This window comes from Maniola jurtina, chromosome 13 (genome assembly GCF_905333055.1).
Source record: "Maniola jurtina chromosome 13, ilManJurt1.1, whole genome shotgun sequence".
NCBI classification, from domain to species: domain Eukaryota; kingdom Metazoa; phylum Arthropoda; class Insecta; order Lepidoptera; family Nymphalidae; genus Maniola; species Maniola jurtina.
The window spans coordinates 11108983-11124415 of NC_060041.1; the positions used below are offsets into that span (position 1 = coordinate 11108983).

At 36.9% G+C, this 15433-nt stretch overlaps 2 protein-coding genes across 2 annotated transcripts; both read right to left on the minus strand.

The window, feature by feature from the left end:
• Nucleotides 1-765: 765 nt before the first annotated feature.
• LOC123870704 lies at nucleotides 766-6643 on the minus strand. The gene is made up of 2 exons (XM_045914077.1): nucleotides 5694-6643; nucleotides 766-4962 (listed from the first exon to the last, which is right to left on the minus strand). The coding sequence occupies exons 1-2, from the start codon at nucleotides 5774-5776 to the stop codon at nucleotides 1431-1433; spliced, it is 3615 nt and encodes a 1204-aa protein (XP_045770033.1). The 5' UTR covers nucleotides 5777-6643; the 3' UTR covers nucleotides 766-1430.
• An 11-nt stretch (nucleotides 6644-6654) lies between these two features.
• LOC123870703 lies at nucleotides 6655-12682 on the minus strand. The gene is made up of 2 exons (XM_045914076.1): nucleotides 11716-12682; nucleotides 6655-10984 (listed from the first exon to the last, which is right to left on the minus strand). The coding sequence occupies exons 1-2, from the start codon at nucleotides 11796-11798 to the stop codon at nucleotides 7453-7455; spliced, it is 3615 nt and encodes a 1204-aa protein (XP_045770032.1). The 5' UTR covers nucleotides 11799-12682; the 3' UTR covers nucleotides 6655-7452.
• Between the last annotated feature and the right edge of the window lie 2751 nt (nucleotides 12683-15433).

Here is a 15433-nt window from a genome sequence, read left to right on the forward strand (position 1 = left end):
CACCGAGAACAACAAGAAACTCGGCGGTTGCTCTTTTCAACTGTTCAATTTACAATAATAAGCAATTGCAGCCCCGCGCATTGCTGGAGCGAGTCAAATCCATGCTTTTTTATCATTATCGATTTATAGTTTATCATGCCACAACACTCGAGAGACGACCACGAGTCTTTCTCACTTTCCGTCAAGCACGTGATGACCGAAAAGAACATAATGATTAACTATATTCTAACAACTTAATTTCAACAATAATAATTGTTACAGCACCAATAAATTTGGAAAACAAAAAGACTACATAAGTCAAATGGTACCATTAAAAACGATGGCGTATAATATTAAAATACAAAATTTTCTGCACCGAAGTCATTGTCTTTTTACATTTTAAACATAAGGCATAGTGCAGGAATGCGGTCTCTGATTATCTTTATTCGCCGTGTGATGTATCGTACGCATAAATTTTGTATCTACATCTGGGTACAATTGTAATAAAATTGAACTGTGCGAGCAATAAAAGGGTTACGCTTTCTATACACTTTTTATTTTATTTACAATTTAACATTGTGTAACTGTTATAGCCTATTTAAAAAATAATGATATTTTATCGCTGAATATTACATAACTTAATATATCGCTACCTTGGGGTACAAAGGTCGTAAAAGCCAAAAGCCTACTTTTCAGGACGAGCAAAAAACGAAATTTTAAAAACATTTTGGCTAATAACTTTTTTGTTCATGTATGTATATTGACCCTATTAAGTCAAATTTGTTAATTTTTTATGCTGTTTGCAATGGACAGGCTTATTTTATTGTCAGTCTCTTAGTTTAAAAGTTAGTGTGGATTTACGACCAATTATTTTTTGAAACATGTTTAATACACCCCACGATAATTTGAGTTGTTGCATTGTAATGAGTCGTAACTAGATGTAAGTTGTTGTTATTGAGCTTAAAAACCACTAACATAAAAAAAGAAAGTCATAAAATCAATACCTTTCAAATGTTGGGAGTGTAACTATAATAACTTTATAGTAATATTACATACCTCACTGTAAATTGGTAGCAAAAACCACTATACTTACCTAAATATCCCACATTACCTACTAGTACCTATGTGTGAACTTATTCCAATTTTTTTTATCAGTTGATGAATCAAATTTAGTCAATTTTTTTAAATGAATCTACTAAAAACTAAGTATAAAATAAAAATCATTTTTTGTTTAATCATGTTTTTATTCCAGAAAACATAAACACAATGTTAATGACAATACAATACGGTGACAGTAATTACAACTGTAAAAATACGTTCGTGTTTCGTTAAGACAATTGAATAACTATTTCACAATTTTTCGTACGTCAGTAATCATCAACAAAGTTGCTCAGAACATTATCTTCTTATAATTACAAATATATAAAACTTGACGGTACTTTACATTTAAATTAACTTTCATCTTGGTCATCTTCATCGTCTTCATCTGTATCTAGGAGGCAGTCTTGTAAAGATTCATGAGGTAAATTCAAATATTCGTGTTGATATGGTTTTGGTATAGTTCCATTTTCACATAAACGTTTCAAATCGTTGTATTTTACAGTTGAAATGGGCAGCCGACGGTCATACAACTTTCGCAATACCAACTCTTCTCCTTGGATGGAACTTTGTTCGCTATTTGTATCGTCGTCGTTATCATGAATTCTTCCTCTTCCCTTTCCTTTGAATCTTCCTGTCCCTCTCCCTTTCCCCTTTCCCTTTTTCCTTTTTGTAGATTCTTCATAAAGATTGATTGTTTCTTGGAGTGCGTCTTCGCACATCGAGTATTTAATTTCTGCTTTATTTTTATTTCTTTTTTTAAATGTCGCAATCCTGATTTGTTGGAATTTAATTTTTTTTTGTGTCTCTTTTGTAAATGTTTTTAATGCAAGAGCTTCCCAGTTGATGAAGTCTTCATGTTCCAAAATATTGACTTGGTAGGGTCGCGGACGTTTTCGTGCAGCTGAAATGTAAGGTAGCCATTGCGAGGGGCTCCATACTGTGAGCTTTTGAATTTCTTTTTCAATCGTTGCATGCATGGAATCCACAGGCATGTAAGTATGTCCTGGTAGCAAAAAATTTATTTGAATAGTCTCTAAGCTTTTCGATCGCTTCAGGAACTGATTAATAACAGACAAGACTATCCTGTTCTTGTTTTGTCCCACGCAGGAATCACAGTAAAGAATCAAATGTTTCACCTTTCTTTTATCAACTTCTTCAAAGTATTTATATAAACAAGTAGCAATTTCTTGACTGCCTCGTTTCGCATCACACTCTCCCCAAACATAGCAATATCCATTTTGAGTCCCACTTTCGTACAAAGTGAAATTGAATACTGCATATTTTCTGGAATATCCTAGTAGCATACTATCTCCATGAGGTGTGGTTAGCACCTTTTGCAGATCAAAGCTTGTGGTCAGTGTGTCATTGTTAAGACTTCTGAATTTTTGGTGAGCTGAAAATCTTCTGTACATAGATTTCTTTTCTTTACAATGTGTATCTAATTTCTTTTTTTCTGCTTCATTCATGTTCTCATTGCGCTCTGCTTTTGTACACAAAAGACATTTATCTTTCTTTGGCGTATGAAAACTGATATTGTATTCATTGTTGAATATCATTCTAAAAACAGATTCTCCAACAGGTTGCTTATGATTACTTTCACACTGTTTCTGGTAAATTCTATACAAATTAGTAACGTTTTTGAGTTCCTGAGGAAGGTAAACCCTACTTGATCGTTTCCGGGTGTAGTGTGAAGGCACTGCAGGTAGCTTTTCAATGAACATCTTCACGTATTCTTTATCATCGGAAGAATATTTGGCAGGAACATTGCGTGTCCTCAACTCATTTTGGGCCATGCCTTCTTTAGAATGCGACAGAGTGTACAGTAAAAATTTTTGAGTTACATTGAGGGTTTGAAGTAAAAACTTTTGACACACCTTCTTACGATCTTCACCGTCGTTGATGAAATATTCATAAGTAAGACTTCTCCTGCTTTCATGAGATGTTCTTGTGCGTGAAACCGGAACTAAGCGAGTACAATTGACAAGCCAGTCTTTTTTCCTCTGCAAATCTAAGCTCCAGTAGAAATTGAAAATGGAATTTCTTTTTTCTTCGGAAATATCATAACAACCCCTTTTACATTTATTTGGCTCACAAGGATTTCGTCCCATAGTTTTTTCTGGTACTAAGTTTCCTTCTCTTTTTTCGTAGCTTTTACCTTCATCTTTAAGTTGTTTCCGTTGCTTTCTTTTATTAATAGGTTTTTTCTTCTTACGTTTATTTACACTATCAATATTATCTTCTTTGATTGCCCTTTTACTTAGTTTTTTCTTTTTTTTCTCAGGACTATCGCTTGCTTCAGATTCATTACACGACCACTCATCGGAACTTCCTCCACTAAAATCCATTAATTCATCTTCTGACAAAAACTCTACGTATAAGGACCTTTTAAACGATAATCTTTTACGTTTTGTATTTTGCTTCATTTCTGGAGTTCCTTTTTCATCAGGACGCAGGGAGCACGAAGCTGAGGGTTGAGCGTCTCCGGAAGCAGCGGGTGGGTAGCTCGTCATTAAGCATGGAGTTACTTCAGGACCCAGGGAGCACGAAGCTGAGGGCTGAGTATCTCCGTGAGCATAGGTCGTCGTCAAGCACGCGGTTTCATCAGAACGCATGGAGCACGAAGCTGAGGGCTGAGCATCTTCGGTAGCAGCAGGTAGGTAGCTCGTCGCTAAGCACGGGGTTTCATCAGGACTCAGGGAGCACGAAGCTGAGGGCTGAGTATCTCCGTAAGCAACAGGTTGATAGGTAGTCGTCAAGCACGCGGTTTCATCAGAACGCATGGAGCACGAAGCTGAGGGCTGAGCATCTCCGGTAGCAGCAGGTGGGTAGCTCGTCGTTAAGCACGGGGTATCATCAGGGCCCAGGTAGCACGAAGCTGAGGGCTGAGCATCTCCGTAAGCAGCAGGTGGGTAGCTCGTCGTCAAGCACGCGGTTTCATCAGAACGCATGGAGCACGAAGCTGAGGGCTGAGCATCTTCGGTAGCAGCAGGTAGGTAGCTCGTCGCTAAGCACGGGGTTTCATCAGGACCCAGGGAGCACGAAGCTGAGGGCTGAGTATCTCCGTAAGCAACAGGTTGATAGGTAGTCGTCAAGCACGCGGTTTCATCAGAACGCATAGAGCACGAAGCTGAGGGCTGAGCATCTCCGGTAGCAGCAGGTGGGTAGCTCGTCGTTAAGCACGGGGTATCATCAGGGCCCAGGTAGCACGAAGCTGAGGGCTGAGCATCTCCGTAAGCAGCAGGTGGGTAGCTCGTCGTTAAGCACGGGGTTTCATCAGGACCCAGGGAGCACGAAGCTGAGGGCTGAGCATCTCCGTAAGCAGCAGGTGGGTAGGTCGTCGTCAAGCACGTGGTTTCATCAGAACGCATGGAGTACGAAACTGAAGGCTGAGCGTCTCCAGAAACAGCAGGTGGGTAGCTCGTCGGTAAGAACGGAGTTTCATCAGGACCCAGGGAGCACGAAGCTGAGGGCTGAGTGTTGCCGGAAGTAGCAGGTGGCTCGTAAAAATACTGGTATGGTGTTACAAGTGGCTCCAAACACGTCGTGGTTTCAGTACTGTTCCCGTGTTTTATTACGTCGATAGAAATAATCTCAACTTTACTTTGCTTCTTTGCATCAGTACTTTTTAATGGACTGTTCGGAACACCAGCATTTTCTCCAAAGAAAGATGTATTTGATCGGGGTACTTCAATACTTCTAGTATTGAAGTTACTTTCGCTGCTGCTGCTATGTATTATAATATTTTCTTTTAGTACTTTTTTTCTTTTTGGTGGGCTTTCTGTATCACTTCCTTCTATGATATCTGAGCTCTGATTTACATCATTGCTATTTTTATCAATGCTTTTGTATCTGCCTATCTCACCTTGTTGTTCGTGATTCAATCTGTAAGTAAAAATTATACCTAATTTTAATGATAGTCATCTGCGGGTTCACATAATAATATTGACTGTGAGACTGTGTTTTTGTCATTCATAGTATTCCACTATAGATCCCCTCTAACAGGAGTCTCTAATATCCCGGTGCCAAATAATTATTTAAATTTATTTATCTGAACATTAGAAAAAGAAAATATTATCATGACGTGAAGACACATTTTTTCAGAGGCAAGATATGAGTAGGCAGTAAAAGCCTTGAGAAATAGTAAACTGCGTCGTATAAACCACTAAAACCGTCAAGACAAAAAAGTATTGAAAGCTAAATTGGTGTATAAACCATGTATTTCGTCTGGTGTTCGTTACGACCACGGTTATCTGGGTACTTAACTATATTATTATTTTAAAAAATAAGCTATTCAAGTATTATACTCAGGCATTATTATTATTAGGCAGGTGCTAATATTGATAACATTATAGGTACTTAACTAAACTATAATAATAACTATAGTGCCGACTTTTCTAACCCGACGACGGTGGCTATATTTGACACTAAGTGTCGCCGTTTTCGAAATGACCGTCACTTTTTCTAACACTAAGTTCAACAGTAATATCATCGGTTTAGAAAAGTTAGTGACACTGTATAACACATCGGTACTAATAATTAACACTTATTATCAAAAACAGGAAAGCACTAACGAAGCTAAAGTAAGGAAAATAATTAGGTATAACGTAGCTTACCTTTCTGGCACTCGATTTCGTAGTTTTAACAATGATTGAAGTACTCTCCGTCTTTCAAGTAATGAATTCAGTTTGTTTTCCATCGCAACATTCGATAAATTACACCATCACCTTGCTTTTTATCAAAGAAGTATAACAAATTCTTAATACGATGTCAATTGTACGGCTATCCGTTTACAATTGAACCACGCCAGCCGGACTCTTGAGAAAACAATAATCAAAACGAAATTCTTTGACTACTATCTATCTTACTCTAATCTATGAAGTTCATAAGAACTAGAAAGGGAGACACGTGACTATTGTAAAATGAACCTTATTTTTAAGCAATCATAATATCTAAAATTAGTATGACGAGTCGCCGACGATGTAGGTATTTCTACTTTAATCGGCAGCTCTCGGCGCGGCGTTTGGCTTCAAACGTATTTTTTCGAACGGAGTAAGTACTTTTCAATTTATTTGTCAAAAATTGCTTAGAGATATTAAAGCCAATTTGCTCTTCACGAATGTGTTCCGGATGGGTGTAAATACTTTACGGTCAGTTGATGTACTTGAGCTCAGGGTGTAAAAACTAAATTGTACTAAACGTATAGAGTTAAAAGGCTGTAAATCGAAGTCAAACTGAACTTTGGTTTTTACAACCAAGCGCAATTCATTACTTTGGTAGTACACCGTACTTGACTCGAATCTACTGTCTTTTACAACCTGAACTTGTAAAAAAATATGGTATTACTCCAAGTGGTCATAGCAATAATATTTTTTTTGGTTCTTACATCATAAATTCCAATAAAAACTTTGTTTAGACGTTGAAGTCACATGGGCCGTAAAAACCATTTATTTGCGAATTTGAAAGTGTTATATAGATCAATCGGTAGAGCGAAAAATTCTAAATAAGACTGCATACATAACTCATTTTGGGTAAAATGGTTTATACCACCTTTCTACCCCAAGGTGTCGACGCTACCTTGGGGTACAAAGGTCGTAAAAGCCAAAAGCCTACTTTTCAGGACGAGCAAAAAACGAAATTTTAAAAACATTTTGGCTAATAACTTTTTTGTTCATGTATGTATATTGACCCTATTAAGTCAAATTTGTTAATTTTTTATGCTCTTTGCAATGGACAGGCTTATTTTATTGTCAGTCTCTTAGTTTAAAAGTTAGTGTGGATTTACGACCAATTATTTTTTGAAACATGTTTAATACACCCCACGATAATTTGAGTTGTTGCATTGTAATGAGTCGTAACTAGATGTAAGTTGTTGTTATTGAGCTTAAAAACCACTAACATAAAAAAAGAAAGTCATAAAATCAATACCTTTCAAATGTTGGGAGTGTAACTATAATAACTTTATAGTAATATTACATACCTCACTGTAAATTGGTAGCAAAAACCACTATACTTACCTAAATATCCCACATTACCTACTAGTACCTATGTGTGAACTTATTCCAATTTTTTTTATCAGTTGATGAATCAAATTTAGTCAATTTTTTTAAATGAATCTACTAAAAACTAAGTATAAAATAAAAATCATTTTTTGTTTAATCATGTTTTTATTCCAGAAAACATAAACACAATGTTAATGACAATACAATACGGTGACAGTAATTACAACTGTAAAAATACGTTCGTGTTTCGTTAAGACAATTGAATAACTATTTCACAATTTTTCGTACGTCAGTAATCATCAACAAAGTTGCTCAGAACATTATCTTCTTATAATTACAAATATATAAAACTTGACGGTACTTTACATTTAAATTAACTTTCATCTTGGTCATCTTCATCGTCTTCATCTGTATCTAGGAGGCAGTCTTGTAAAGATTCATGAGGTAAATTCAAATATTCGTGTTGATATGGTTTTGGTATAGTTCCATTTTCACATAAACGTTTCAAATCGTTGTATTTTACAGTTGAAATGGGCAGCCGACGGTCATACAACTTTCGCAATACCAACTCTTCTCCTTGGATGGAACTTTGTTCGCTATTTGTATCGTCGTCGTTATCATGAATTCTTCCTCTTCCCTTTCCTTTGAATCTTCCTGTCCCTCTCCCTTTCCCCTTTCCCTTTTTCCTTTTTGTAGATTCTTCATAAAGATTGATTGTTTCTTGGAGTGCGTCTTCGCACATCGAGTATTTAATTTCTGCTTTATTTTTATTTCTTTTTTTAAATGTCGCAATCCTGATTTGTTGGAATTTAATTTTTTTTTGTGTCTCTTTTGTAAATGTTTTTAATGCAAGAGCTTCCCAGTTGATGAAGTCTTCATGTTCCAAAATATTGACTTGGTAGGGTCGCGGACGTTTTCGTGCAGCTGAAATGTAAGGTAGCCATTGCGAGGGGCTCCATACTGTGAGCTTTTGAATTTCTTTTTCAATCGTTGCATGCATGGAATCCACAGGCATGTAAGTATGTCCTGGTAGCAAAAAATTTATTTGAATAGTCTCTAAGCTTTTCGATCGCTTCAGGAACTGATTAATAACAGACAAGACTATCCTGTTCTTGTTTTGTCCCACGCAGGAATCACAGTAAAGAATCAAATGTTTCACCTTTCTTTTATCAACTTCTTCAAAGTATTTATATAAACAAGTAGCAATTTCTTGACTGCCTCGTTTCGCATCACACTCTCCCCAAACATAGCAATATCCATTTTGAGTCCCACTTTCGTACAAAGTGAAATTGAATACTGCATATTTTCTGGAATATCCTAGTAGCATACTATCTCCATGAGGTGTGGTTAGCACCTTTTGCAGATCAAAGCTTGTGGTCAGTGTGTCATTGTTAAGACTTCTGAATTTTTGGTGAGCTGAAAATCTTCTGTACATAGATTTCTTTTCTTTACAATGTGTATCTAATTTCTTTTTTTCTGCTTCATTCATGTTCTCATTGCGCTCTGCTTTTGTACACAAAAGACATTTATCTTTCTTTGGCGTATGAAAACTGATATTGTATTCATTGTTGAATATCATTCTAAAAACAGATTCTCCAACAGGTTGCTTATGATTACTTTCACACTGTTTCTGGTAAATTCTATACAAATTAGTAACGTTTTTGAGTTCCTGAGGAAGGTAAACCCTACTTGATCGTTTCCGGGTGTAGTGTGAAGGCACTGCAGGTAGCTTTTCAATGAACATCTTCACGTATTCTTTATCATCGGAAGAATATTTGGCAGGAACATTGCGTGTCCTCAACTCATTTTGGGCCATGCCTTCTTTAGAATGCGACAGAGTGTACAGTAAAAATTTTTGAGTTACATTGAGGGTTTGAAGTAAAAACTTTTGACACACCTTCTTACGATCTTCACCGTCGTTGATGAAATATTCATAAGTAAGACTTCTCCTGCTTTCATGAGATGTTCTTGTGCGTGAAACCGGAACTAAGCGAGTACAATTGACAAGCCAGTCTTTTTTCCTCTGCAAATCTAAGCTCCAGTAGAAATTGAAAATGGAATTTCTTTTTTCTTCGGAAATATCATAACAACCCCTTTTACATTTATTTGGCTCACAAGGATTTCGTCCCATAGTTTTTTCTGGTACTAAGTTTCCTTCTCTTTTTTCGTAGCTTTTACCTTCATCTTTAAGTTGTTTCCGTTGCTTTCTTTTATTAATAGGTTTTTTCTTCTTACGTTTATTTACACTATCAATATTATCTTCTTTGATTGCCCTTTTACTTAGTTTTTTCTTTTTTTTCTCAGGACTATCGCTTGCTTCAGATTCATTACACGACCACTCATCGGAACTTCCTCCACTAAAATCCATTAATTCATCTTCTGACAAAAACTCTACGTATAAGGACCTTTTAAACGATAATCTTTTACGTTTTGTATTTTGCTTCATTTCTGGAGTTCCTTTTTCATCAGGACGCAGGGAGCACGAAGCTGAGGGTTGAGCGTCTCCGGAAGCAGCGGGTGGGTAGCTCGTCATTAAGCATGGAGTTACTTCAGGACCCAGGGAGCACGAAGCTGAGGGCTGAGTATCTCCGTGAGCATAGGTCGTCGTCAAGCACGCGGTTTCATCAGAACGCATGGAGCACGAAGCTGAGGGCTGAGCATCTTCGGTAGCAGCAGGTAGGTAGCTCGTCGCTAAGCACGGGGTTTCATCAGGACTCAGGGAGCACGAAGCTGAGGGCTGAGTATCTCCGTAAGCAACAGGTTGATAGGTAGTCGTCAAGCACGCGGTTTCATCAGAACGCATGGAGCACGAAGCTGAGGGCTGAGCATCTCCGGTAGCAGCAGGTGGGTAGCTCGTCGTTAAGCACGGGGTATCATCAGGGCCCAGGTAGCACGAAGCTGAGGGCTGAGCATCTCCGTAAGCAGCAGGTGGGTAGCTCGTCGTCAAGCACGCGGTTTCATCAGAACGCATGGAGCACGAAGCTGAGGGCTGAGCATCTTCGGTAGCAGCAGGTAGGTAGCTCGTCGCTAAGCACGGGGTTTCATCAGGACCCAGGGAGCACGAAGCTGAGGGCTGAGTATCTCCGTAAGCAACAGGTTGATAGGTAGTCGTCAAGCACGCGGTTTCATCAGAACGCATAGAGCACGAAGCTGAGGGCTGAGCATCTCCGGTAGCAGCAGGTGGGTAGCTCGTCGTTAAGCACGGGGTATCATCAGGGCCCAGGTAGCACGAAGCTGAGGGCTGAGCATCTCCGTAAGCAGCAGGTGGGTAGCTCGTCGTTAAGCACGGGGTTTCATCAGGACCCAGGGAGCACGAAGCTGAGGGCTGAGCATCTCCGTAAGCAGCAGGTGGGTAGGTCGTCGTCAAGCACGTGGTTTCATCAGAACGCATGGAGTACGAAACTGAAGGCTGAGCGTCTCCAGAAACAGCAGGTGGGTAGCTCGTCGGTAAGAACGGAGTTTCATCAGGACCCAGGGAGCACGAAGCTGAGGGCTGAGTGTTGCCGGAAGTAGCAGGTGGCTCGTAAAAATACTGGTATGGTGTTACAAGTGGCTCCAAACACGTCGTGGTTTCAGTACTGTTCCCGTGTTTTATTACGTCGATAGAAATAATCTCAACTTTACTTTGCTTCTTTGCATCAGTACTTTTTAATGGACTGTTCGGAACACCAGCATTTTCTCCAAAGAAAGATGTATTTGATCGGGGTACTTCAATACTTCTAGTATTGAAGTTACTTTCGCTGCTGCTGCTATGTATTATAATATTTTCTTTTAGTACTTTTTTTCTTTTTGGTGGGCTTTCTGTATCACTTCCTTCTATGATATCTGAGCTCTGATTTACATCATTGCTATTTTTATCAATGCTTTTGTATCTGCCTATCTCACCTTGTTGTTCGTGATTCAATCTGTAAGTAAAAATTATACCTAATTTTAATGATAGTCATCTGCGGGTTCACATAATAATATTGACTGTGAGACTGTGTTTTTGTCATTCATAGTATTCCACTATAGATCCCCTCTAACAGGAGTCTCTAATATCCCGGTGCCAAATAATTATTTAAATTTATTTATCTGAACATTAGAAAAAGAAAATATTATCATGACGTGAAGACACATTTTTTCAGAGGCAAGATATGAGTAGGCAGTAAAAGCCTTGAGAAATAGTAAACTGCGTCGTATAAACCACTAAAACCGTCAAGACAAAAAAGTATTGAAAGCTAAATTGGTGTATAAACCATGTATTTCGTCTGGTGTTCGTTACGACCACGGTTATCTGGGTACTTAACTATATTATTATTTTAAAAAATAAGCTATTCAAGTATTATACTCAGGCATTATTATTATTAGGCAGGTGCTAATATTGATAACATTATAGGTACTTAACTAAACTATAATAATAACTATAGTGCCGACTTTTCTAACCCGACGACGGTGGCTATATTTGACACTAAGTGTCGCCGTTTTCGAAATGACCGTCACTTTTTCTAACACTAAGTTCAACAGTAATATCATCGGTTTAGAAAAGTTAGTGACACTGTATAACACATCGGTACTAATAATTAACACTTATTATCAAAAACAGGAAAGCACTAACGAAGCTAAAGTAAGGAAAATAATTAGGTATAACGTAGCTTACCTTTCTGGCACTCGATTTCGTAGTTTTAACAATGATTGAAGTACTCTCCGTCTTTCAAGTAATGAATTCAGTTTGTTTTCCATCGCAACATTCGATAAATTACACCATCACCTTGCTTTTTATCAAAGAAGTATAACAAATTCTTAATACGATGTCAATTGTACGGCTATCCGTTTACAATTGAACCACGCCAGCCGGACTCTTGAGAAAACAATAATCAAAACGAAATTCTTTGACTACTATCTATCTTACTCTAATCTATGAAGTTCATAAGAACTAGAAAGGGAGACACGTGACTATTGTAAAATGAACCTTATTTTTAAGCAATCATAATATCTAAAATTAGTATGACGAGTCGCCGACGATGTAGGTATTTCTACTTTAATCGGCAGCTCTCGGCGCGGCGTTTGGCTTCAAACGTATTTTTTCGAACGGAGTAAGTACTTTTCAATTTATTTGTCAAAAATTGCTTAGAGATATTAAAGCCAATTTGCTCTTCACGAATGTGTTCCGGATGGGTGTAAATACTTTACGGTCAGTTGATGTACTTGAGCTCAGGGTGTAAAAACTAAATTGTACTAAACGTATAGAGTTAAAAGGCTGTAAATCGAAGTCAAACTGAACTTTGGTTTTTACAACCAAGCGCAATTCATTACTTTGGTAGTACACCGTACTTGACTCGAATCTACTGTCTTTTACAACCTGAACTTGTAAAAAAATATGGTATTACTCCAAGTGGTCATAGCAATAATATTTTTTTTGGTTCTTACATCATAAATTCCAATAAAAACTTTGTTTAGACGTTGAAGTCACATGGGCCGTAAAAACCATTTATTTGCGAATTTGAAAGTGTTATATAGATCAATCGGTAGAGCGAAAAATTCTAAATAAGACTGCATACATAACTCATTTTGGGTAAAATGGTTTATACCACCTTTCTACCCCAAGGTGTCGATATACATATACAATATTAAAACCATCCATTAAACTGGCTTATACCCCCAACTTCATCTGCATTGGTTTAGGTTACAGAAATTCCGGGGGAACGTTATTTTCCCGGCCTTCCAAAAAATACCCAATGTAAGTTCCACGACGCAAGAAGTATGACATTTCTGTACCTTGAAGTCAATTTAGTGCAACAATACTTTATTTAGATGTAAAAAAGTAAGTGACCAACAAATTAAAAACACATTTTACCTGCTTATCTTATGACTAACTGTATATTGTATATAGAATAGAATAGAATAGAATTAACTTTATTCATTGGATCAACATACAGGTAATACAAAACACAATTAAAATATAAAACTTAAAAAATAAATAAAACTTAAAATATAAAATATAAAACTTAAAAACTAACTTAACTTAAACATGGTGTTGAGTACCTGCTATATGTTGTGCCAACGAACGAATATACCTATCAACGTACAGCTTAAACTACTAGGTCTAGAAACTTTGTGTGTAAGTCCACAGTCCACTAAAGAAAAATCCACCTACATTAAATCAGGACTACCCCAAGATGCTATCAATTACTTTGCAAGTTCTCAAATCTTTTGAAGTCAGGAAATTACTCGTAGTCAAATGATTTCTTTCGCAGATATTGTAGGTCCTATAAAACTGATGAATGAGCTAAGTCATTAAGAGTAAACTATCAATTTAAGTTTAACATTTGACCGTTTAGGACCATAAAGAGCTTGGAGGCCGTATAAAAGCTGTAAAAGCTTCCTGGTCGTTATGAGTTTTATAAGGTTTTTAGCGCAAGGTTCGACACTGATTTGTTACTAAAGACAGAGTAGGTACATAGTTTGTTTACGAGGTACGCTTGAATAAATATAAAAAAAAACATATTTTTAATTTATGCTAGTATAATAATATAATATTTTTATATAGTTTTACATTTGCCATTTTTGTTTTTAGTTGTAGTCGATGCTTTATGGGATCTAAAATTCTTTAGAAGTAAAAGGTGAGGTAGGCAGGTGAATTACTAGGCAATAATTTACTTCAATTAATACATAAAATACTAGATAATACTGCCTTCATCCGCGTGGATTTACCTAAGTTTTGGAAATCCGGAAACAACTCTTTATCAGGGACAAGAAGCCTCTCCGGAATGCCAGTAATCTTTGACAGTCAGACAGGCAGACACATTTTTGCATTTATAATATTAGTATGAAATAATTAAATAAAAAAAACCGGCCAAGTGCGAGTCGGACTCGCGCATCGAGGGTATAATATATACCTGGCTATTTTTTTCGACATTTTGCACGATAAATCAAAAACTATGTATTACGCATAAAAATAAATAAAAATCTGTTTTAAAATAAAGCCCTTTCATATGATACCCCAATTGGTATAGTTATCTTACTTTGAAAATTGAAACACATTTTAATTTTTTTTCTGTGATGTAACCACAAATTCACGGTTTTCAGATTTACTTGTGCTATATGACCTACTTACCTGCTTTTCATGATTCTAGGTCAACGGGAAGTACCTTATAGGATTTTTTGACCGACAGACAGACAGACAACAAAGTGATCCTATGAGGGTTCCGTTTTTCTTTTTGAGGTACGGAACTCTAAGAAAATAAACAGGTATAAATTAAGAAAATCCGCTATTGTGACCTACGGCTTACGGTGTGGTATCATAAACCTATATCACATTAAAGTGGCCCCCCGCCTCACTACAAGGTTTTTGCAAAACACTACCAATAAAGTGGATGTTTATTGATACATTTTTAACTTCACTTGCGAGGTATAAAATAAAAAACGGATTTACGTGCGCCAATATTTACGTTAAAGAGTTATTAAGTGATATACATGCAAACAGAACATAAATTTTGAGCTAGTTTATTTACGAACTAGGTTTTGTATTATAACTTTAGGTTTTACTTTTTAATAATCCGGTTACGTTTTTTTAAACTAATCCATACTAATTTACCTAATATTATAAATGCGAAAGTGTGTCTGTCTGTCTGCTACCTTTTCACGGCCCAACAGTTTAACCGATTCTGACGAAATTTGGTACAGGGTTAGGTTATATCCCAGGGACGGACATAGGCTACTTTTTATCCCGGAAATCGTGTGGGAATGTCAACTGATTGCATGATTAAACACAGATTGATTCTCAAAGTAATTACTACTTGCTCTGAGGATTGAATGAACTACCGATTACTAAATATTATAAAATTAGACTCCAACAGTTTAGTTCTTTTAACCCTAATTACATAGGTATAGGTATATTTGGATTCAGTTTTTAAAATGCTATAATCTATATCGACTTGCCTGTAATCGTTAACTAACAGACATCAAGGACTCACAATAATAATCTAATGCTCCCATATAATAATCACACTAATATTATAAAGGCGAAAGTTTGTATGTGTGTGTGTGTGTGTGTGTGTATGTTTGTTACTCCTTCACGCAAAAACTACTGGACGGATTTGGCTGAAATTTGGAATGGAGATAGATAATATCCTGGATTAGCACATAGGCTACTTTTTATCCCGGAAAATCAAAGAGTTCCCACGGGATTTCAAAAAACCTAAATCCACGCGGGCGAAGTCGCGGGCATCGGCTAGTATACTATAAGGCTCTACACAATATTTTAGCCCTTCAATCACAGGTGTCTTATTTCCCACCATTGCGTGGGCAGCTAGGCAACGAAAAATTTTAACTCGCTACCTAAAAATTATGGTTGATCAAAATAAATAAAATAAAGT

What these genes read in the sequence shown, in the direction of transcription:
- LOC123870703 (XM_045914076.1), bottom strand. Translation starts at nt 11,798, where the DNA reads ATGGAAAACAAACTGAATTCATTACTTGAAAGACGGAGAGTACTTCAA. An exon ending in CGAAATCGAGTGCCAGAAAG is followed by an intron (nt 10,985 to 11,715) that starts GTAAGCTACGTT and finishes TTTTACTTACAG; the next exon opens with ATTGAATCACGAACAACAAG.
- LOC123870704 (XM_045914077.1), bottom strand. Translation starts at nt 5,776, where the DNA reads ATGGAAAACAAACTGAATTCATTACTTGAAAGACGGAGAGTACTTCAA. An exon ending in CGAAATCGAGTGCCAGAAAG is followed by an intron (nt 4,963 to 5,693) that starts GTAAGCTACGTT and finishes TTTTACTTACAG; the next exon opens with ATTGAATCACGAACAACAAG.